At 46.4% G+C, this 22,623-nt stretch overlaps 1 protein-coding gene across 3 annotated transcripts; it reads left to right on the plus strand.

Moving 5' to 3' along the window:
• The first annotated feature begins 5 nt into the window (after positions 1–5).
• Positions 6–22,536, plus strand: LOC116353141 (uncharacterized). 3 transcript variants are annotated; one of them, XM_031787301.1, is made up of 16 exons: positions 6–606; positions 3,139–3,287; positions 5,693–5,840; positions 5,976–6,049; positions 6,602–6,720; positions 9,217–9,304; positions 10,211–10,359; positions 10,479–10,563; positions 11,214–11,335; positions 11,899–12,048; positions 12,326–19,073; positions 19,205–19,359; positions 19,635–19,768; positions 19,932–20,275; positions 20,417–20,501; positions 21,307–22,536. In XM_031787301.1, exons 1-16 carry the CDS (start codon positions 519–521, stop codon positions 21,438–21,440), a joined length of 8,772 nt encoding a protein of 2,923 aa, XP_031643161.1. In that variant the 5' UTR covers positions 6–518; the 3' UTR covers positions 21,441–22,536. The 3 variants fall into 3 exon arrangements, with proteins under 3 accessions (XP_031643161.1, XP_031643163.1, XP_031643162.1); XM_031787303.1 differs by having other exon boundaries at positions 21,317–22,337; XM_031787302.1 differs by having other exon boundaries at positions 3,139–3,272; positions 21,307–22,337.
• Positions 22,537–22,623: the final 87 nt, after the last annotated feature.

Raw genomic sequence — 22,623 nt, forward strand, 5'->3', positions numbered from 1 at the left:
AGACGCACAGCACCGCGAAATAAAACGGGCCCGAGACAGCAGAGTGTAGAAGCAAGACAGACGCACTAGCATGAAACCACGGGCGAACCATGATAATGCAAGCTAACTTTTGTCTGACGTAGCCGATGTTTAACGGGAGATAAATACTACAGTCGCCCTCATACTGGTGTCGGAGGGGAAAGAGCCGAAACGGGGAAAAATAGCGCATGGTTTGACCTCATTGGGGTTATTTGTTGTTTTCGTCGCCGTTTTTGTGGAGAGACCACTGATGTAACGGTTCTGGATTTGATGGGTTGGGTTGGCAGGACGGGATGCACAAAAGAGCGTCTCTTACACGGTGTTTAGTAGCGGACTAGGAGAGGGGGATCAAACGGAGGAGGGGAAGAGGGGAACACAACAACAAGGAGACGTTCTTTATTAGCGGGGGAAGACAGCGCCAGACCAGTATACGGTAGCGGAGAGAAGGAGAAGACCGAAAGCGTCGCTCGAATGATTGTGCTGTGGTGGATCCCGCGACGATGCGACGACACTGCTGGGTGATAGTGCTGGCGGGGATGTTGTCGTACTTCAACCCGGAGAGAGCCCTTGGAGCCCCGCAGAGAGAAGGTGAGTGGTGTCGGTGAGCTGGAATGATATTGACGCTGGGAGAAAGAAGAGAGGGGAGGTGGGAGAGGGGATAGATGAGAGGGTTATGAATAGGTACTCTGAAATATTACGGCCAAAACACACTGACACAGCCTCAACAATAATACGATATATTGTATCTTTCTAAACTGATATGATTAGGCTATGGTAGGCAATATGCCTTTATAACACTGGGGAGGAAATCAGAAAGACAATGGCCACATTATTATCATCAAGTAGCCAGGAGAATTCGGTAGGATCTGCGACCCTATTTCGGTGATATTTATCAATAGCCTCGATGGCATGTCAAAACGGAAATTCGCCCAATGAATATTAAATTAATCGCCACTGTATTATTCATGTGTATATCAAATCTATATTGTCCCACTTGGGTTTAATGATAAAAATCTTTGAATTTCCATTTAAAATCCACAAAATCCGTTTTATTTTGTCCTCCTTTTATTAGGCATCGCAGTATTTTGTTTGTGTATTGTCGTTTGCAGTCATGGTGTTCTGGTGTATTGTTTTGATAAGAGCCGTAAACTGGAGCTGGTGGAATAGGCCCCTGCTATGTGTACCTATTTATATGCAGTGTATGTCTGGACAGCTGTCTAGGGATAGAATAATAGAATTGCCCAGGAACTGTGCATCTATACTGCCGATGGATAGGCTACATAAAATATGATTGTATTCTAAAATAGACTTATGTGAAAGAGTTTGAATTTCACACAGGCCAACATGTTATTCCTATTTTAACAGTTTCCAATGTAATTCTACTGCCAGGCTATAGGCTTGCATAGGCTGCAGTCCAGTACATAAGTCAACGAAATTCTTACACATTTATGATGAGCCAATAATTCATTGTATCTTTCTCAAATTCATACTCATGATTTTTAGTAGCTTTTCTTACTTAGAATTTACACGTCACTCTTGAATGTGTTAGAATAACATGGACCATTATGTTTTTAGGCCTTCGTAGAGGTTTGAGTGTTTTTCTCATAAAACAGCTGTTGGAGGATGGAATCATACAACATATGAGCTCAAGACATCCTTAATGCTAATTACAATGTTCAATGATGTTATTTATATATTTTAAAGCAGTGCTCAAAGTGCTTCATAAATGTCTTTTTAGGGGTAACTTGCATTTTCCACTCATGAATGATCTCATGAAAATATTCCATTGATCAGAAAAGCCTATTTGTGATTGGATTCCCTTTCGGTGTGTTATTGGACACCTCTGTAAGATTTGTGTACTGTCTAGAGGGAGAGGCAGAGGAGAGGATGTGCCAAAATGGTTCATCCCAGTTAAGCTTACACATTGATCTACCAATAGGGTAAACATCAATTAAAGCCTTTTGTTTGGACTATTATTGGACTGTTGATGCATCTTCACGCCATGCTTTCAGTAATCAATGAGCTCATGAAATGGATGGGGAAACGTACATTTGGTTTTGCATTATTCATTACTGTGTCGTAATAGTGAGTCAATATCTAGAAGTAGTGATGAATACAGGGCATGATGGAATAGGATGAGCAGGGGAGAACAGAGTAGCTCTAGTACTTGCGTTTTCTGGTTCCAATGTGGTTGATATTCATAAGTACTGTACTGAATTGGTACTTGACCTGCAAGTTTATTGACAAGTATGTGTACTCAGAGGTTCACCTTCTGGAGTTGGAGAAGTGTTTTTGTAAAATTGTATATGGGGAAAAACAAATAATATTGACAACAAGTTCATTTAGAAATATGCATTTTTGATTGTGTTGATGCTGGTTTTGATTTGAGGGTTTAAAATTGAAAGATACAACAAACAAGTAGTAGCCTACTGTTGTGAAGGGTTTTTAACCACCCTGCCCTCCCCCTTCTCTTTTTCACAGATGGTTCGCTCCTCACAAACGGCCAAGTTGAGGTACAAATATATAAAAAAACGCCCCAAACTCCTCCTTCTCACCTAGGTAGCCAACCTCCCTGATTTGAGTGATTATTTTCCAATTTTCCAACCCTCCCCCGGTAGCAATTTCCCCAAAATGACAACGCCACCCCTCCCTGCTTTTCAACTGTGTTTCCTGGAAGGAATGTTGTTTTTTTGGTACCCCCTCCCTCCTCCCCCTCTTTCCTAACTGGAATGGTAGACTTCCCTGATTTTAACTTTAATTCTGATCTCTCCTCTCTTTTATTGATTCCGAAGATGGTTTCCTGACTTTCCTCCAAAGTTGATTTCCTTTTCCTGCTTCTCCCAAAACTCCAATGACAGTTGTTCATTGGGGATCCTCCGCTTTGTCTCAAACGTACCTCTATTGAAACAATTCCAACGGTTTTCCTCCTCAATCTCAATATGTAACAATGACTTTGATACTTTTCAACCCAATTCTCTGAAGCCTCTCTTTCCCCCACTCACTCATCCACTCACCAACACTTCAACCTAACAACTGTGTGTTTCCTTCAGGAAGTACTACCTGGCCCATTAACCGTATTAACCTTTTCCTCTCCTCCTTTTCTCTCCCGCCATATCTCAGTCTCTCAATCCAGGGCTGCGTCTCTCTCTTCTCCGCCCTACGTCGTCATTCTCATCTCTTGCTCGGGGCTCGTCTCCTTTGTTTTACTGCTCTTCACCTGTCTGTGCTGTAAGAAGGGAGGAGTGGGATTCAATGTAAGTCTCCATCATGTAAGAGACTTATTCACACGTCTTGTCTATTGTGTTGCGCTGTCTGCATGCATGTTGTGTACAGTCGAGGCCAAAAGTTTTGAGAATGACACAAATATTCATTTTCACAAGGTCTGCTGCCTCAGTTTGTATGATGGCAATTTGCATATACTCCAGAATGTTATGAAGAGTGATCAGATTAATTGCAAAGTCCCTCTTTGCCATGCAAATGAACTGAATCCCCCAAAAACATTTCCACTACATTTCAGCCCTGCCACAAAAGGACCAGCTGACATCATGTCAGTGATTCTCTCTTTAACACAGGTGTGAGTGTTGACGAGGACAAGGCTGGAGATCACTCTGTCATGCTGATTGAGTTCGAATAACAGACTGGAAGCTTCAAAAGGAGGGTGTTGCTTGGAATAATTGTTCTTCTTCTGTCAACCATGGTTACCTCCAAGGAAACATGTACAGTCATCATTGCTTTGCACAAAAAGGGCTTCACAGGCAAGGATATTGCTGTCAGTAAGATTGCACCTAAATCAACCATTTATTGGATCATCAAGAACTTCAAGGAGAGCAGTTCAATTGTTGTGAAGAAGGCTTCAGGACGCCCAAGAAAGTCCAGCAAGCGCCAGGACCGTCTCCTAAAGTTGATTCAGCTGCGGGATTGGGGCACCACAAGTACAGAGCTTGCTCAGGAATGGCAGCAGGCAGGTGTGAGTGCATCTGCACACACAGTGAGGCAAAGACTTTTGGAGGATGGTCTGGTGTCAAGAAGGGCAGCAAAGAAGTCACTTCTCTCCAGACAAAACATCAGGGACAGAGTGATATTCTGCAAAAGGTACAGGGATTGGACTGCTGAGGACTGAGGTAAAGTCATTATCTCTGATGAATCTCCTTTCTGATTGTTTGGGGCATCTGGAAAAAAGCTTGTCCGGAGAAGACAAGGTGAGCGCTACCATCAGTCCTGTGTCATGACAACAGTAAAGCATCCTGAGACAATTCATGTGTGGGGTTGCTTTTCAGCCAAGGGAGTGGGCTCACTCACAATTTTGCCTAAGAACACAGCCATGAATAAATAATGGTACCAACACATCCTCCAATAGCAACTTCTCCCAACCATCCAGGAACAGTTTGGTGACAAACAATGCCTTTTCCAGCATGATGCACCTTGCCATTAGGCAAAAGTGATAACTAAGTGGCTCGGGGAACAAAACATCGATATTTTGGCTCCATGGCCAGGAAACTCCCCAGACCTTAATCCCATTGAGAACTTGTGGTCAATCCTCAAGAGGCGGGTGGACAAACAAAAACCCACAAATTCTGACAACCTCAAGCATTGATTACGCAAGAATGGGCTGCCATCAGTCAGGATGTGGCCCAGAAGTTAATTGAAAGCATGCCAGGGCGGATTGCAGAGGTCTTGAAAAATAAGGGTCAACACTGCAAATATTGACTCTTTGCATCAACTTCATGTAATTGTCAATAAAAGCCTTTGACACTTATGAAATGCTTGTAATTATACTTCAGTATTCCATAGTAACATCTGACAAAAATATCTAAAGACACTGAAGCAGCAAACTTTGTGGAAATTAATATTTGTGTCATTCTCAAAACTTTTGGCCGCGACTGTAGATCAATAGATATAGGCATCATATTACACATTGGCCCTTCGGGAAACTCTAAACATTGAGGGCTGTAACAATGTTAAAGCATATGGGAATGTCCTGATTTGTCATGGAAGGGCCCAGCACCACAGGGGCGGTGGGCATCCACATAATTCAAACCCTCCATGAATCTATTGTCTTTGAATCTGTGATCTTTGGATGGTTCATTGTTTCTTTGGCTGCATGTGCAGCACCACATTTTACCAGAAGTATTACAGATGTCGCATGAGCCAGAAAGCTTTGGGTCTGTTTACATTTAATAGATTTCCTCATATTAAATCCAGATCGGTCTTTCTTTGTGACATTTCAGCCAGCACACTGGGTGCATCTCAATTATCTAAATTGGCTCCCCTCCTTCATCTTAACTGATGTGAAAACACAGGCAACAAGGGGAAAGTAATATGGTGTCTGCCCACCAGTTATTTGTTTACACTTGCCCAATTTCTTTAGAAACATAAACCACTTTAGGCTATTGACACATCCACTAGAAAAGCGGTCACCAACCCTCATCCTGGAGAGCTTCGGGTGTGTAGGGTTTTGTTCCAAGACAGGCCAGAACTAACACACCGGATTCAACTAATCAACTACGGTAATAAACAAGAGTTTAATAAGCTGAATCAGGTGTGTTGGTGCTGGGCTGGAACAAAAACATACAAGCCCTGTATCTCCCGGGACCAGACTTGGTGATCACTGCTTTTCAAACGTACAATATCTCTAAATCTTCTACGCTTCCTCTGTTCTTTCCTGTCAAATCAGGAGTTTGACAATGCAGAGGGGGAGGAGTGTTCTGGGGGTTCTAGCCCCGCCCAGGAGGACAGTCTGTCCTCTTGCCCCTCCCTCCCGGAGGTCTACACCCTCCCACTCAGGGACAGGGCTAACTGCCTCGCCCTGCAGGATGGCTCAGGTAACTAAGGCAGACTCTCTGTAGCTGGAGCTGATGGCAGTATATAGCACATGAATATTAGAAAAATTGATGGATATCAGAAAACCACAATTCATGTGTCTTTCTCTTTTCATCTCCTCTATTCTGTCTCTAAAGACTCTAAGTCGAAGTACTTCCGTAGGCACACTCTCAACTACCTTCAGGAAATAGGAAATGGCTGGTTTGGAAAGGTGAGATCACCAACTCATACCTCCACCCTCAGTTGTGACGTCATCATGTAATGGTGGTAGCTGGATCTGGCAGTTCTTCCAAATGTCTCTCAACCCCATGTTTCCTCTAAAAGATGCATCCTTTTAACAGCTTCTCAGTAAATCTAATATTGGCTTCCTACCAGCTCTCATGAGTTATGTCTTCTTCCTACACCACTATATTTCTGATCTCTCTCTCTTTCTTTCCCTCTCTTCTGTCCCTCTCTCTCTCCTTCCTTCTCCTCTCTTTCCCCCTCTCCCCCTCTGTCCCACATCTCTTTCTCCTTCCATCTCTCTCCCCTACCTCTCTCCCTCTCCTTTCCTCTCCTCTCTCTCCCTCCTCTCTATCACTCTCCTGTCTGTCCCACATCTCTCTTTCTCCTTACCTCCTTTTCCCTCTCTCTCTCCTCTCTCCCTCCTCTCTATCTCTCTCCTGTCTGTCCCACATCTCTCTTTCTCCTTACCTCCTTCTCCCTCTCTCGCTCTCCCCCCTCTCTCTCTCTCCCTCCTTCCCTCTCTCTCTCCCTCCCTCAGGTGATCCTAGCGGAGGTGCTGTGTGACTGCAGCTCCTCCCAGGCCGTGGTGAAGGAGTTGCGGGTCAGTGCCAGCCCTCTGGAGCAGAGGAAGTTCTTGGCTGAGTCTGAGCCATACAGGTCAGAGAAACTGACATTTTGTGTCATCAGACACTTTTATTTAAGTTATTTGTTTTTGTGGTTTCCTGAGTGTACAAAACATTAGGAACACTTACCTAATATTGAGTTGCACCCTCTTTTTTCCTCAGAACAGCCTCAAGTCAGGGTATGGACTCTACAAGGTGTCAAAAGCGTTCCACAGGGATGCTGGCCCATGTTGACTCCAATGCTTCCCACAGTTGTATCAAGTTGGCTGGATTTTCCTTTGGGTGGGGGATCATTCTTGATAGACACGGGAAATTGTTGAGTGTGAAAAACCCAGCAGCTTTGCAGGTCTTGACACACGCAAACCAGTGTGCCTGACACCTACTACCATTCCCCATTCAAAGGCACTTAAATCTTGTGTCTTGCCCACTCACCCTCTGAATGGCACACATACACAATCCATGTCTCGATTGTCTGAAGGTTTAAAAATCCTTCTTTAACTTGTCTCTCCCCCTTCATCTACACAGATTGAAGTGGATTTAATAAGTGACATCAATAAAGGATCATAGCTTTCAACTGGATTCACCTGGTCTGTCTGTCATGTTACGAGCAGGTGTTCCTAATGTTTTGTTCATTCAGTGTATATAAATCACAGTTATTGGGATTAACTTCACAGTTAACTCCCAACCTGTATTTCACTCTGGTTGATTTGGTGCTGTTTGAAAAACATCTACATGGACCAAGTCACATCAGTAGATGTGTTTAATTGTCGTGTGTCATATTGAGATGCTGGTAGTTAGAGACTGCATGCTGCATACAAATGGGGCAGTGTTAGAACTGTAACATGGAGTGACAGATGACTACTGGTCTGACCTATTTATTATGCTCAACTTAGATTAAAATGACACTTGGCCCGCCATCTCTCTCTATCTCTCGCTCTCTCTCATACACACTTACAGTTGCCTTTTTCTCTGTCACATATAGAAACACATGTTTCTCTGTCATCTCTCTCGCTCCCCCTCTCTCTAGTTCTGTCTGTTTTCTATCGTCCTCTCCCCCTCTCTCTAGTTCTGTCTGTTTTCTATCGTCCTCTCCCCCTCCCTCTAGTTCTGTCTGTTTTCTATCGTCATCTCCCCCTCTCTCTAGTTCTGTCTGTTTTCTATCATCCTCTCCCCCTCCCTCTAGTTCTGTCTGTTTTCTATCGTCCTCTCGTCCTCTCTCTAGTTCTGTCTGTTTTCTATCATCCTCTCCCCCTCTCTCTAGTTCTGTCTGTTTTCTATCGTCCTCTTCCCCTCTCTCTAGCTCTGTCTGTTTTCTATCGTCTTCTCCCCCTCTCTCTAGTTTTGTCTGTTTTCTATCATCCTCTCCCCCTCTCTCTAGTTCTGTCTGTTTTCTATCGTCCTCTCCCCCTCTCTCTAGTTCTGTCTGTTTTCTATCATCCTCTCCCCTCTCTCTAGTTCTGTCTGTTTTCTATCGTCCTCTCCCCCTGTCTCTAGTTCTGTCTGTTTTCTATCGTCCTCTTCCCCTCTCTCTAGTTCTGTTTGTTTTCTATCGTCCTCTCCCCCTCTCTCTAGTTCTGTCTGTTTTCTATCGTCCTCTCCCCCTCTCTCTAGTTCTGTCTGTTTTCTATCGTCCTCTCCCCCCTCTCTCTAGTTCTGTCTGTTTTCTATCGTCCTCTCCCCCTCTCTCTAGTTCTGTCTGTTTTCTATCGTCCTCTCCCCCTCTCTCTAGTTCTGTCTGTTTTCTATCGTCCTCTCCCCCTCTCTCTAGTTCTGTCTGTTTTCTATCGTCCTCTCCCCCTCTCTCTAGTTCTGTCTGTTTTCTATCGTCCTCTCCCCCTCTCTCTAGCTCTGTCTGTTTTCTTTCGTCCTCTCCACTTTCTCACTAACAAACCTACCTAAGTAAACCTACACAAACAAATGTGCCCAGATGTTATCCCCCTCTCTCCTCTACCCTCGCTCACTTTAACTGCATATCCTCTGCTGCATTGCCACTCTCGTTTCATCATCTTTCTCTCTCCCCCCTCTCTCCCCTCTCTCTTTCCCCCCTCTCTCTCCCCTCTCTCTTTCCCCCCTCTCTCTCCCCCTCTCTCTCCCCCCTCTCTCTCCCCTCTCTCTCTCCCCCCTCTCTCTCCCCCCCTCTCTCCCCCCCTCTCTCTCCCCTCTCTCTCTCCCCCCTCTCTCTCCCCCTCTCTCTTTCCCCCCTCTCTCTCCCCTCTCTCTTCCCCCCTCTCTCTCCCCCTCTCTCTCCCCCCTCTCTTTCCCCTCTCTCTCTCCCCTCTCTCTCTCCCCCTCTCTCTCCCCTCTCTCTTTCCTCCTCTCTCTCCCCCTCTCTCTTCCCTCTCTCTTTCCCCCCTCTCTCTCTCCTCTCTCTTTCCCCTCTCTCTCTCCCCTCTCTCTCTCCCCCTCTCTCTCCCCCTCTCTCTCCCCTCTCTCTCTCCCCTCTCTCTCTCTCTCTCTCCCCTCTCTCTCTCCCCCTCTTTCTCCCCTCTCTCTTTCCCCCCTCTCTCCCTCTCTATTTCCTTGCCTTCAGGAGTCTCCAACATCCCAACATCCTTCAGTGTTTGGGCCAATGCAGCGAGAGCATTCCCTTCCTGCTGGTCATGGAGTTCTGTCAGTTGGTGAGGGCCATGCTGTTTTAACTACTATTATGGGATGGAGAAGAAGAGGAGGGCACATTGTAGAGGAGATCCAAAGAGAGGCCATTTTGTTTTGGAAAGGATACATTTACTCCATTCCTGTAGGATTGTTTTCTCTCATCAGTGTGTTTCTATCAGAGACTGATTGATACCTGAGCAACCAGCTGATTGGACAATGGATGATTCAAATGGATCAATTAAGTGACAAACACCAGACTATAGCTTCCGTACATGGAAACATATGTTTGGTTAGTTTCCTTTCCCCCCATCAAATAACCATGTAAATACTTGGTGACGTGATGTTATGCCAGTTGTTTCCAGCTCCAACACTCAACACCTGCTGCCTCTGTTTGTTTGCTTTCATTCTTGCTCTTTAATCAAAGACCGATTGAGACCTGAAATCCCAAGTGATTGGACTCTCTGGCCAATCAATGACTCAAACAGATCAATGAACGACCAGGGACGGGAGAGAAACAATACCGCAGCCCTTTACCAGAATAACATAAGCTATAAATCCTCTGTACATTGAAACACACATCCTTTTATCATTTGAAGTATCTTATTCTCCTGTCCTACCACCAGTACAAGCTCTCTCTCTCTAGTGATATTAACTCATTACCAATTCCCCTTCTGCTTTTGAGGACCTTCAGGTTCAGGAAAACACTTAGGAGCGGGTATTTCTCCAGCATAAATGTACAAATGTACTTGATATATAGCTCAATATGTCTGGTCAAAGTTATAAACTATGTTAATTGTTCTTATGATTGTTTTAAGTATCACATACTGTACATGATATTGGTAATGCTCATTGATGGTGTAATAAATTAATGATATTTGTAACACTCATTGATGTTGTAGAAATTAATTATATTTGTGATGTGTTACCAGGGTGACCTGAAGAGGTACCTGAGAGCCCAGAGGAAGTCAGATGGGATGACCCCTGACCTTCTGACCCGGGAAATGCTGACCCTGCAGAGGATGGCGTTTGAAATCACCTCTGGCCTGCTGCACCTCCACGAGAATAACTACATCCACAGGTCTGTGAGGTCATATCCTGGCTCTCTCTGGCTCCAGTGGGGTTCCAATAGCTCCAGTGATTGATTGGTTGGTAATTGAGTGATTGATAGTAAAGGAATTATGCTTGTTTTCTCTCCAGTGATCTGGCTTTGAGGAACTGTCTCCTTACCTCTGACCTCACTGTCAGAATCGGAGACTATGGGCTGTCTCACAACCACTACAAGGTATGTTTGAGTGTGTGTGGGGGCATGTGTGCTTACCCATGTACTTTGCTTGAACCACCACAACCTGTAGACAAGTTATACCACTTTATACCATGGTATTGTTAAATAATTGTTTCTGATAGGCTTGTAGGGCATTCTTTCCCTATAATCCACAGTATATTTGCACGATAGAAATCAATGGGTATAGTTATTACATGTTCTATGCTTGAGCTGCATTTGAAAGCAAAAGTTGAAAACATTATTGGCATTGTTGGATTCGATTTTCATAATAGCAAGCTAGGACTCAAATTTGGTTAGCTAAACTAGCAAGTCTGTTTGTTTGGTTACCATGGCAACTACGGTCTCTATATAGTAAACTTGCTAGGTACTTCAGTGGATGTTGAACACATTTTCTACCTGCAAATGAACACATTTCTAGCTATAAATGTTTTAAATTATAACCATGGGGCTCTATGCGTTCTCTGCAAAATAATGCAACTCCGTGGAAGGTCAGTTCTGCTCCTTTAACGTGTTATGGAACACACCTTCCAGGTGGTTGATTATCTCCCAGAAAACACATAGCCCCTTGTTTATTATCCCTAAAGTATTGGATGTCCATAATGGCTTATCTTCAAGTCCATGCATCACTCTGTGTGTATTTATCTGTGTAGGATGACTATTACCTAACATCAGACAAGCTGTGGATTCCCCTGAGGTGGATAGCGCCAGAGCTTCTGGAGGAGTACAGAGGATCTCTGATCGTCACTGACCAGACCAAGACCAGCAATCTGTGGTACGTACAATAACACAACCTGCCACTAAAATGGACAAATAAACAACTGAATATTTCAATAAGCTGTATTCTGTATTTCTTATCTAATTTGAGTATTTCTCTATCCTCCAACTCTCTCTCTCTACTCCTATTTTATATCTCTCCCCTCTCTTTCCCCTCTTTCCCCTCTTTATCCCACATCTCTCCCCTCTCTTTCCCCTCTTTATCCCACATCTCTCCCCTCTCTTTCCCCTCTTTATCCCACATCTCTCCCCTCTCTTTCCCCTCTTTATCCCACATCTCTCCCCTCTCTTTCCCCTCTTTATCCCACTTCTCTCTCCACTTCTCTCCCCTCTCTCTCCCCTCTCTCTCCACTTCTCTCCCCTCTCGCTCCCCTCTCTCTCCGACTTCCCTCTCCTCTCCTCTCTCTCTCACTTCTCTCCCCTCTCTCTCCCACTTCTCCCCCCACTCCCCCCTCTCTCTCCAACTTCTCTCTCCTCTCTTTCTCCCATTTCTCTCCTCTCTCTCCCACTTCTCTCCCACTCTCTCCCATTTCTCTCCCATCTCTCTTCCTTTTCTCCCAGGTCTCTGGGGGTGGTGATCTGGGAGCTGTTTGAGTTTGGTTCTCAGCCTCACAGGCACCTGAGTGATGAGGAAGTGTTGACCTTCGTCATCAGAGAGAGACAGATCACCCTGGCCCAGCCACGGCTCAAACTCTCCCATGCTGACTACTGGTCAGTGGGCCATTTGCTGACTTTTGGTTCTCTGATGATATCTGCATTTGATGAAGAAAGGAGTTGATTACAGATGTGTTACTTTAAAGGCCTACTTTGTCAATAGATCATTAAGGTCAAAGCTAATATATGCAATCCCCTCAAACCTCTCTTTTGGGGTGGAGGTACATCAGCTTTAATACTGCAGATAGATTGTAGCTTCCATCAATGTAATTGTCTGCGTCATTTCCAATCCCCCTTATCTTTGTGTTTGTCTTTCCTGTCTTTCCTCTTCTAGGTATGAGATCATGCAGTCCTGCTGGCTCCCTCCTTCCCAACGCCCCTCCATCGCTGAGGTATTCCTCCTCCTCTCCTCCCTTCTGGCTGCTGAGCGAGGGATGTCCCGAAGGAGTGTGGGAGAGGACGAGGAGGATGAGGACGAGGAGTATGAGGAAGGGAGAGGAAGAAGAGGAGAGAGCGATGAGTCATTTGAAAGACGGTGGGATTCTCTCCGTCCTCCGGCCTTCCAGGCTGCAGCGAGTGAACGACAGAGAGAGAGGGAGTATGGGAGGGATGACAGGGGGAACTCCTACCCTCTACTGGAAGCCGTGGGGAACTGCATCACCCCATCCTCCACAGAACTCGATGACATCCTGACAGTCACGGAGACCAGTAAAGGGTTAAATTTTGAGTACTTCTGGGAAAAGGCCCATGCGAAGCGGGGCTACCAACCACTTCCTCCTCCCCAGCCAATCCCGACGGTCAACCCCTCCCACAGACAATCCCTGGACACACCCACTGTTGTCCCTGTGATAAGTGCACGTAGCCCCTCCCTCGCCAGCGAGTACTTCATCCGATTGGAGGAGCACACCCCTCAGGATAAGTCCCCATCTCTTAAAGGGAAAGTGCAATCTTTCCGTTCTGACTCGTTGTGTCCTGGAGATCTGGAGCTAGTGGAGATACGCAGCGGAATGCTGGGCAAAGAACGCGCGCCGTACAGTTCTGATGAGGAATACACTGGGCGAGGAGGGAAATCCATCCAGACCATCCGATCCAGTGAAGTCCAGATAAGAGTCCCCAACACTGGGGTGGCAGAGTTCAAAGACACCTCCAGTAGGGTGACTGACTTCTCTGTGGTGGATTTAGGAGATGATGATGAGGAGGGGGGGGGTGAAGGAGACAGTAGGTCATCCATTGGTTCTCAGGCCCCTGTCCTGCCTCCCAAGCCACGTTCTATGTCAACCTCATCTGGCAACCACCTCCACTCGCGCCCCCTCCCTGCTCCTCCTTTGGGCTACCACCGAGTAGGACTTGGGCTGGGTCACTATTCCATGAGTGGTAAGATAGAAACGATGGACCCTCTGACGGGCAGCTGCCTGCCATCATCATATGATCACTTAGGGTTCCACCGTCCTCGTCAGACCATGCCCCCCTCCCCGTCACTGTCCCCCTCCCTACCCCAGTCCAGCCACCCCATCTACCCCACTCCCCAAACATGTCCTCCCCCTCTCCCACCCCACTACAAGCCCCAAAGGGGCCTGTATCACAGCTATGGTGTAGGTAGCTACTCCAGATACAGTAAGCCCCAGATGTACTCTCAAAGAGAGCCACTATCCTGTGACGACTCAGACCGACAAGGTGGTGTACGGCGCACAGCATCCTTGCACAACACAAAGGGAACATCCAATTTCCGCTCAAAAGACTTTGACTCTCCTGTACGACGCCAGAACGTATTTCGCCCTGTTTACCGCAACATCTCCCACTCCGAGTCCGGGGGCCCCAGAATTGAGAGGCACTCGTCCTCCAGTCCCACCTATTCAGATGAGGATGACTCCCCCTTTATGTCCCCTGAGAAACCCAGTGGGGGAGGGACAACCGTCCCAACCTCTAGTTTGTCAGAGGATGCGGATCCGGCCACAGCCGAGCTCTTCTCCAGGGGTATGAAGAGGACCCAGTCGCGCCTCGCCACCATCCTGCCTGCCATCTGGAGGGAGGACGCAGAACTGCAGGCGGATAGCGTAACCGACGCCAAGATATCCCCCATGCACCTGTTTCTGACTGAGATCTCTAGTGTGTCAGAGTCAAATGATGCCAAGTCCAAGGAGGGGAGGACCTCATGGGAGGGAGAGACAGAGCGGGAGAAGAAAAGGGATGGGGAGAGGTCAGGGAACTTCCTCCAGCCCTTGAGAGGGGGGATGCGTCGGTCCCGGTCGCTGGCCACAGAGCTGGGCTCTACAGAACAGACATTGGGGCCAGACAGAAACACACAGATGGGGACAGAGGTGGAGAGGGTGATGAAAGGCTCCATCCAGAGAGATCTATTCCTCACTGAGATCACAAACACAGGAAGGATGGATGCAGGCATGGAGAGAGATCCGGTGAAGTTCCTCCACCCTCCTGGCTCCCGATCGCGTCCCTACACCTACACCTGCGCCCCCGGCCTCCCGTCCTACGCTGAGGCCGAGGAGGCATACTCCAGGGGCATGAGGAGATCCCGATCCCTCCTCTCCGAAATCACAGTGGGGAGGCAGGAGTCGGAGTCACAGGAGACGGAGAAGGAGACAGAGAAGGGACAGATGACCAGAGAGGAGTTCCTGAAGGAGATCCAATCAGCAGAGACCTTTTTGACGGAGATCATATCCAGACAAAATGCAACCTCCTCTAACAAGCATTGCGAGGACTTGTCTCAGTCACCCACTCCAATGTCACCAGAATATGAGTCAATATGCATAGATCCTGACTCCTCTCAGACCATCCGTTTCCAATCAGAGAGTTCCATACGTACATCAAACAGAGGCAAAGACGATGTAGCACCGGAGGCCATTTACGCCCAAGTGACTAAACGGGCAAAAAAGAGTGAGATGAAGGTCACTATACGGCCTGAGATTCCAGTACTGCAAATAGGAACCAATAAACAGTCTGTCAAACAGGAAGAGGGATGTCCCACAGACACGACCTGTCTCAAGGACTCACCCAGCTCACTCACAGATCCCACCGCTGACACCAACTCTCACCCAGACTCTCAGCCCCAGCCTGGTGACTTTGTGTTCTCAGAGATAATGCCAAAAAATGGCCTCCTCCTTTACCAAACATTCCCCAGTACAAAAACAGAGGACGTTTCAGAAGGTCCAGCCTTACCTGTAAGAGAAACACAGAGAGTCAGAGAAAGGGTTGAGCTCACAAGACAAGCTCAAGTTCAATCTTTATCTCGAGACAGTGTTACTGGAGGAGTGGAAGAATCTGAAAAGAATCCCTGTGATGATGAGTCACCTATTTATGTAGATGAGAAAGAGAGCAGGGGTCAGAATAATGTTGGGGAAAGGAGTTGTGAGAGAATGAAAGGTGATGCTGAGGTCAGAGACACAGGGCAAGGATGTCAGAAGCAGGAAGTTGCTGATGACATTTTACATGACTTAACAACAGAGACATCTGAAACAGATAGAGCATGTCAAATTGAATCTAAAGATCACAAGGAAGAAGGGTCAGAGAGTTCAAAAGGTTGTGACAGTCAAATGAAGAACAACACATCACATTGTTCTACTGCTCAGTCACATGACCCAAATGTTGAAAGCTATTTACAAATCAACAAACAGAATTCACAGATCAACCAAGAAGGAAGGTCAGACCCAAGTCAAAAGAGCCCTGAGGCTGTTCCCACCACCCCAGACTGGGACCCATCCTCTGACCTCTCTCTCTCCACCATGACCCCCTCAGACTCATTCATTTCATCTTTGACCCCCAGTTCAGCCGACTGTCTGACCCCAGGTGACCCATGTGTTGGAGGTGAAGGACCAGGTGGTTGGAGGGTGCTGGGGACAGAAACCCCCCACAGAGACTCTGCCTACTTCTCTGACAATGACTGGGAAGGGGAGGGGCTTAGCAGGAAGGGCAGTGATGGACTGAACGTGACCAGACCCGGCAGCGGACGAGGCGGAGAGAGGGGGACGCTGACAGGAATAGAGGAGAAGACAGAATTAGAGGATGAGGGAGAAACCAGGGGAAAGAGTCCCTTGAAGAGGATTTCAAATAAGGGAATTGACATTGAGAGGGAAAAGGAGACAGTTCTTGAACAGAATGCTCATGTGCAGGATATTTCTCAAAACAGTGATGATGGATATAAAGACATGTCGAGTATTCAGGAGAACGATCTCAGTCTGAAAGAAGTAGAACATAAAACAGGGTTAGAATCAGAACAGAGAGAAGACTCTGGAATGTTCCACAATGAGAGTGGAGAGTCAGATGAAAAGGGCCTAGTCCATCCGGGACTCCTGTCTGATAACTCACAGACCAAGGAGAACAATGAGTTTATAGCTAAGCTGTTCTCTAATTTAGATGATGCACCTCTCAAAGGGTTCTCTTACAATGATGGAACTCACATTTGTAATCATTACACAGAAGGTGTGATTTCTCATGTGGAGTCAAATGATTTTAGATTCCATGACTCCACAGACAAAGACTTGACATTGCCTTCTAATAGTACCACTAAGACAGACTGTTTGAAATTAATATCTGCCATTCAGACAAAGGATAACAAACTTGAGAATGAAGAACTCCCAGGTATTGAAGAGAGAGAAAATGATAATTCCATGAAAGACACTACGGAACCAGTGACGGCGTTACATGGCGACCATGACAACAGAGAATCCAGACTATCTAGGTTCTACGGTATTCAAACCAGCGAGGTCAAACTCAGTGACGATATTCCAGTAGTACTGGATCCCAACGACGGAGAGAGCACCAATGACGAAGAGAGCAAACTGTCCTCTTCTTTCTGGGCCGAGGGGGACACTGAGGTGTCTGAAAGAGAAGACGGGCAAGATCTGGAGATTCAACACACCGATGCCAATGAGCTTGGCCTGAGAAACTTGTGTTACTCAGAAGAAAGCGAAGACGAGAGGGCCAAGGCCAAATCAGAGACAGAGAAACAGCTTGCCGCTGGAGAGCTGTGTAACGCCATGAAGGAGAAATCTCCTCAAAGAGGACCAGTGACGGGGAGCCAGAGTGGGTCTTTGAGGAAGGATGGATCTGCTGAGACTGTGGACAGGGAGTCATCTAAGGATCTGGAGATGAAGGCTAAAGAGCTGTGGAACACTCTGGAGGAGGGGGAGGGGAGAGGGGAAGGAGTGGTGAGGGGCGAGTTCGACTGTCACCGTTACCAGCAGGGAGACCTGCACCTGTGGCCATCGGAGAACGACCAGTGGGCCTCGCCGGAGAACAGAAGCCAGGAAGCTGAACTCGGATTGGAATTCTTCTCAGCGTTCGGAAAGACCTGGGAGGAGAGGGAGCAGCTGGTGGTAGGCCGGGAATTCTGGGAGGCTGAGGAGAACGATGAACTGGCGGAGAGTGAGCCTCATCCAGCCGTCCTCCAAGATAGTGAAGATACTTCTAATGACGAGGGGCAGGGACGGGTAGCCTACCTGGAAATAAAGGGAGAGTTGTCCCAGAAACAGGTTCTCTCCAGTAGCATTGACAGTCAGCTATCCCAGGCAGTGGATGTACAGCAAGAGGAAAATATAGAAAATCCAGATAGGTTTGATGATGATGATGATGAGCAAAATGTTGAAGATGATCAGCTAGTGGTTGAGGTGGAAAACCGAGAAATCCCAGAGCATGAGACCAATGCAAGAGGGAGGGAGCAGTTCAGGTCACTCACTGAGATGGGTGGAGACAGTGAAAGTCAAACTGCATCTCTTCTAAACGACTTGGATGGAAACATTGCTCAAGATGAGGGAAATCAGAACTTCAACAGGTTGAATCATCTCAGTGAAATCCAAATGGAAGAAGGGGCAATGGCCGAAAATAACATAGAAAAAGAACAGGACTTTGAATTAGACAACCATCTTGCTCCCACAGTAAAGAGTATATATTTGGGTGTATCTATCTGCCTTACTGGAGTACCACAGATAGATTTATCAGGATTACAACATATTGAGCCAAGCATGCACATTGAAGAAGCTGACTCTACTCGCCAGCTTGTGGGGGAGGACAGAGAAGGGGGAGTAGACATTGTAAACACAAGTGAGGATTTAAGAGACATATCTCTTCTATGCGACCTGGTGTCTTATCCCAATGATAATGACTTGGAGGATATAGCCTCTTGTACAGATCTGTCTGGTTCACATGGAGACAACTTTCAGTTCAGTTCTGTAGACTTTCCCAGCCCTCCTCCTAGCATGGATCTTGATATGCAAGAAGACAGGTTACAGAGTTTAGATGATTATTTTCCTAGTCCCCCACCTTCTGTCATAGAAATAGACGACGATCGCGGTCTTATAAACCTTGATTATTTAGGCTCAGATTTCATTACCAGTGCTGAGAGAGACCCAACAATGCCCCCCACTCCTCACACTGATATCCCAGAGCCGCCCCCCTTACCACCCGCCACAACCCACAGCAGAGGGATCTCTGCAAACCTCGACCTTTCACCTGTACATCCAACACTTCCATTATTCTCAGGTGAAAGCCAGAAACAGAGCCGCCTTACATCAAACATATCCGAGGATGACAGAAATAACCTGTCCCAGAAAAACACAACCACCACACTCCCGTCATTCCTCCAGAGTCCCCTCAACACCATCCCAGAGCTGTTGATCTCTGAGTGGAAGGATTTGGACGAGGAGCCTCTGGAAGATTTTGAGAAACTGGAGCAGCTGTGTTGCATATCTGGGGATGAGGAGGACACCCTGGGTGACCTCTTCCTGGAGAATCTGGAGCTGTTGGAGTCTATGAAGAAGACCCCTGAGCAGAAAACTAAGGGTTCTGGAGAGAGCGATAAAGGTGAAGCGACCTGTGGGACCTCCATGCCTGAGGGGAAGAGGAGAGTGGAACTGAAAGAGGAAGTTGACGGAATCTCTGAGAGCGCTGACTGGCTAGCCAGGTTGGTTCCATCGGCGGTCCAAGACATCCCAACTGGGGCTAAACTTTCACCTCAGGAGGAGAGGCGTGAACTACAGTTCCCATCAGCCCTTTCACCATGTCATTCTCCTGACTCCAAGGACCAGAGGTCGCTTTCAAAAATGCCCACTAAAAATGGCCTAATGATGCAGGTGAGCATTAGCCTTGCATTTTAACCCCAAGTTGCACAACTTTGTAGATGTATGAAAGTATAAGCCTACACAATTTACAATATCCATTTTCCTGATACCCCTATTATCTTCTTCTGTTTCCCTTTCTTCAGGTGTGTGAGGAGAGACTGCAGTTCTCGCTCTGTGAGAACGTTAAAACGAACGTCCTCCGGGGGGCGACAGTGAGCGACAGCGTCATTCTCCGCCCATGGGGGGACCAGTCCTTCGATGGGGGCGGAGACGCAGTCAGTGTGAAGGATGTAGGAAGGTATGCTCTCTCTATCACAGGAGGTTGGTGGCACTTTAATTGGGGAGGAGGGGCTCGTGGTAATGGATGGAACAGAATCGGTGGAATGTCATCAAATACATCAAACACATGGTTTGATGCCAATCCATTGGCTCCATTTCATCCATTATCATGAGTTGTCCTCCCCTCAGTAACCTCCACTGCCCTCTATGTATTTTGAGATTTATCAAACTGTTGTGTTGAATGATGGCAGGCAGAGAGATAATAAAAGAAGATATCTTTTTTTCTGTTCTTAGCGAAGAGGAGCCGGACACCGAACCCAATTCTGAACCCCAGAGTGAGTCTGATGCGACTGACAGTGAACCACTGACTGTGATCCAGCAGCCAGAAGTTACACCCACTCAGCCTGTGGCAAACCAAGCAATGAAAGGTACCTCCAGACCTTTTTTGTGTGAAAATGTGTATGAATAGGATGCATTGTTGACATTCACCCACTCTGCAGGTGTGTAAATGACATGTTTTAATGGATAGATTGGTGCTTTCTGACACCATCTTTCATGTCTGACTTTATCTATTCCTCTCTTCTTTCATAGCCAAACTGGCTCGCCTGTCCCTCTCCCTCTCCCTCCCTCCTCTCCCTCTTGCTCTCCCTCTCTCCTCCAGTCCCAAGGGCGGGTTCAGGGAGGGCGGGCTACACAGAGACAGGAGTGGGAGACGGAGGGGTGTGTCCCCAGGAAGTGACCCCGATGAGGATGAGGAAGAAGAACAGGAAGACGAAGGCTCCAGGAGGGTGATTGTTGTCACTGAAACAGACGTTGGCAAAAGGGTGGGGCTCAGGAGTCTGCTGAAGTCGCCAAGGGAACCAATAGACAAAGAGAAAGACAGAGGGAGAAACGTGTCCTTTTTTGATGATGTCACTGTCTATCTCTTTGATCAGGTGTTTGTTTAGTTTTCCCCCCCCTCATATATTGAGTCCCATGTTACACTTGGGCTTTTAACACTTTCACTATATTGGATGTACATGTACTGTCTCTGCTCCTTTTCAGTCCCTGACTCTTCCTCTCTGTTTCTGAAACAGGAAACTCCAACCAGTGAGCTGAGTAGTTCCACCTGCACCAGTCCAGCTCCAGCTCCTAACAAAAGCACTAAATTTGATTTGCATGGTACGTACTACGTATGCATGCATGTTGCTATTAGAAACCATATAACGGTCCTGTACATCATTCCCTTCTGAGAGCCAATAAAAAGCTTTTGATGAAATTACTACAATAACAAACACCCATTGGACAGCTCCCATCTGATCCCCACTCACTGAAATTGAGAACCCCTCACACCAACCCCTTTTCTAAATATGCACCCCCAAAATGTATCTCTTGTAATTATCCCGCTGTGACATGGGGACTGGAGTGGGGACATAAATCTGGTGCTCAACAATGCACGTCTAAGATGTGTTTTCCACTCTGTCTCCAGAAGCCGTCCGCTCTCAGTCTCTCCCACTGATCGCTTCATTCCACAGAATAATGAGAGTTTTGGCTGATCCCCTCTGGGTGTTTTGAATAGACTGTATATAGAAAAGCATCAACACCAAAATAATCTACTTTCATGATCTCTGTCAGCCTGCAGTTCAAAGCTTTACTAGGAGAGAAAGTTTATTTTTAACTTGGGAGTATGGGCCTTTTTGTGCTTCGGTTCTACAAGAGGATGTTTGTACACACGTATAGAGTATATTAACTAATGATATACCATTTGTGTAATGTGTAATTTTTTATAACATTTACAGTTGTATGCTTTTGTTTATGTTTTGTGTTGCAGGGGTCAATTTGATTTCATGAAATGTGTTAGAATGTATCCCCTGAATTCAAATAGTATTTACTCCAACCCTAGTACAGTGTGTTTGTGTATGGCATAGTTGTAGTGTAGTAATTCCTTAATTCCCTTACTTACACCATGCTCCTGTCTTTCTACCAGGAGCAAACAGCAAAGGCAAAGACTCCAAAAGAAAAGGGGACTTGTCAGTCAAACCGAGGTCGCCCGTGGGGGCCAACCCAGTGACATCCTCGCGTTTTACCGTCAGCCCAGCCGATGACCCCCACTTGGTGTGAGGCAGGGTTCCGGAATCCTCTGAGTTGTTCTGTAACCCTCAGAACAGGGACCTTCTGAGAGTGGCCAGTGGATTCCCCTCCAACCATAACCATTCTCAGAGGCTATTTTTTTATCGATCAGGCAACGGAAAGAAAAGACCCCCATTCTAAAAGCTGGACACATTCCAGGTTTAACCAGCTACCAGTCCTTGTACGAGAAAGGTTGTTGATATAATAACTCCTCCCTTTGCCACTGAATCCTAGGGTCGATTTATAGACACTGGCTGGAAGTGGTTGATGGCAAAGGCAGTTTGTCCTAGGCGAAGTCCTAGGCGAAGAAGCTTTGTAAAATCTGAAACGGATTGACGGCTATGCAATGGGAGTCATTGTGTACCAGCTTACCTTCTTCTTTACCTGCTTCTTTCGGTTGTCTTTACCCAGTATGTACTGGGGGATGCACTTTCTTTTAGTCATGTATCTGTCTATGTGGAAGCTTGGATTGAAATCTTAACTTTGTAAAAACGATTTTCATTGCAGTCAGTCATACTTGTAGGCAGCAGTTGGGGCCAGAAAACAATCTTAACTCCTGTATTTGAGAGTACTCATTCAACATTTGTATAAAGATAGTGTATACAATATAATTTTAGAGCTGTTTAATTTAGATGTATTCTTAGACTGCACGAAAAGATGAAAACAAGCTATGTTTCTATATACTTTTATTCTAAAAGTCTATGTGTAGCTATTATTTATTTAATGTATTCATTATTTATTAAACATTATTTCCATGCTTTGTAAATATTGTTTATTTATTTTGGTGCAATTAATCTCTCAGAATTGTTTGGGACAAAATGCATCTAAGTAATAGCTTCTCGATTTAATTATTCTTCATAACAAATAAAGCAAGATATTTTCCCCAACCCCAAAAATATTGAGTATAATTTCCTGTCTTTATAACTGCCATCCTGTGCTTAACTTATGTCCTCAACTTGTAGGGTTTCCCAAACTGGGTCCTGGGGCCCCCACGGGTGCATGTTTTGGTTTTGTCATAGCACTACACAGATGATTCAAATAACCAACTCAACATCAAGCTCTGATGATTTTAATCAGCTGTGCAGTACTAGGGAAAGGGGGGGGGGGGGGGGGGGGGCAGGACTGATGATTTTAATCAGCTGTGCAGTACTAGGGAAAGGGGGGGGGGGGGGGG

This window comes from Oncorhynchus kisutch, linkage group LG13, assembly GCF_002021735.2.
Source record: "Oncorhynchus kisutch isolate 150728-3 linkage group LG13, Okis_V2, whole genome shotgun sequence".
In the NCBI taxonomy this organism is placed as follows: Eukaryota; Metazoa; Chordata; class Actinopteri; order Salmoniformes; family Salmonidae; genus Oncorhynchus; species Oncorhynchus kisutch.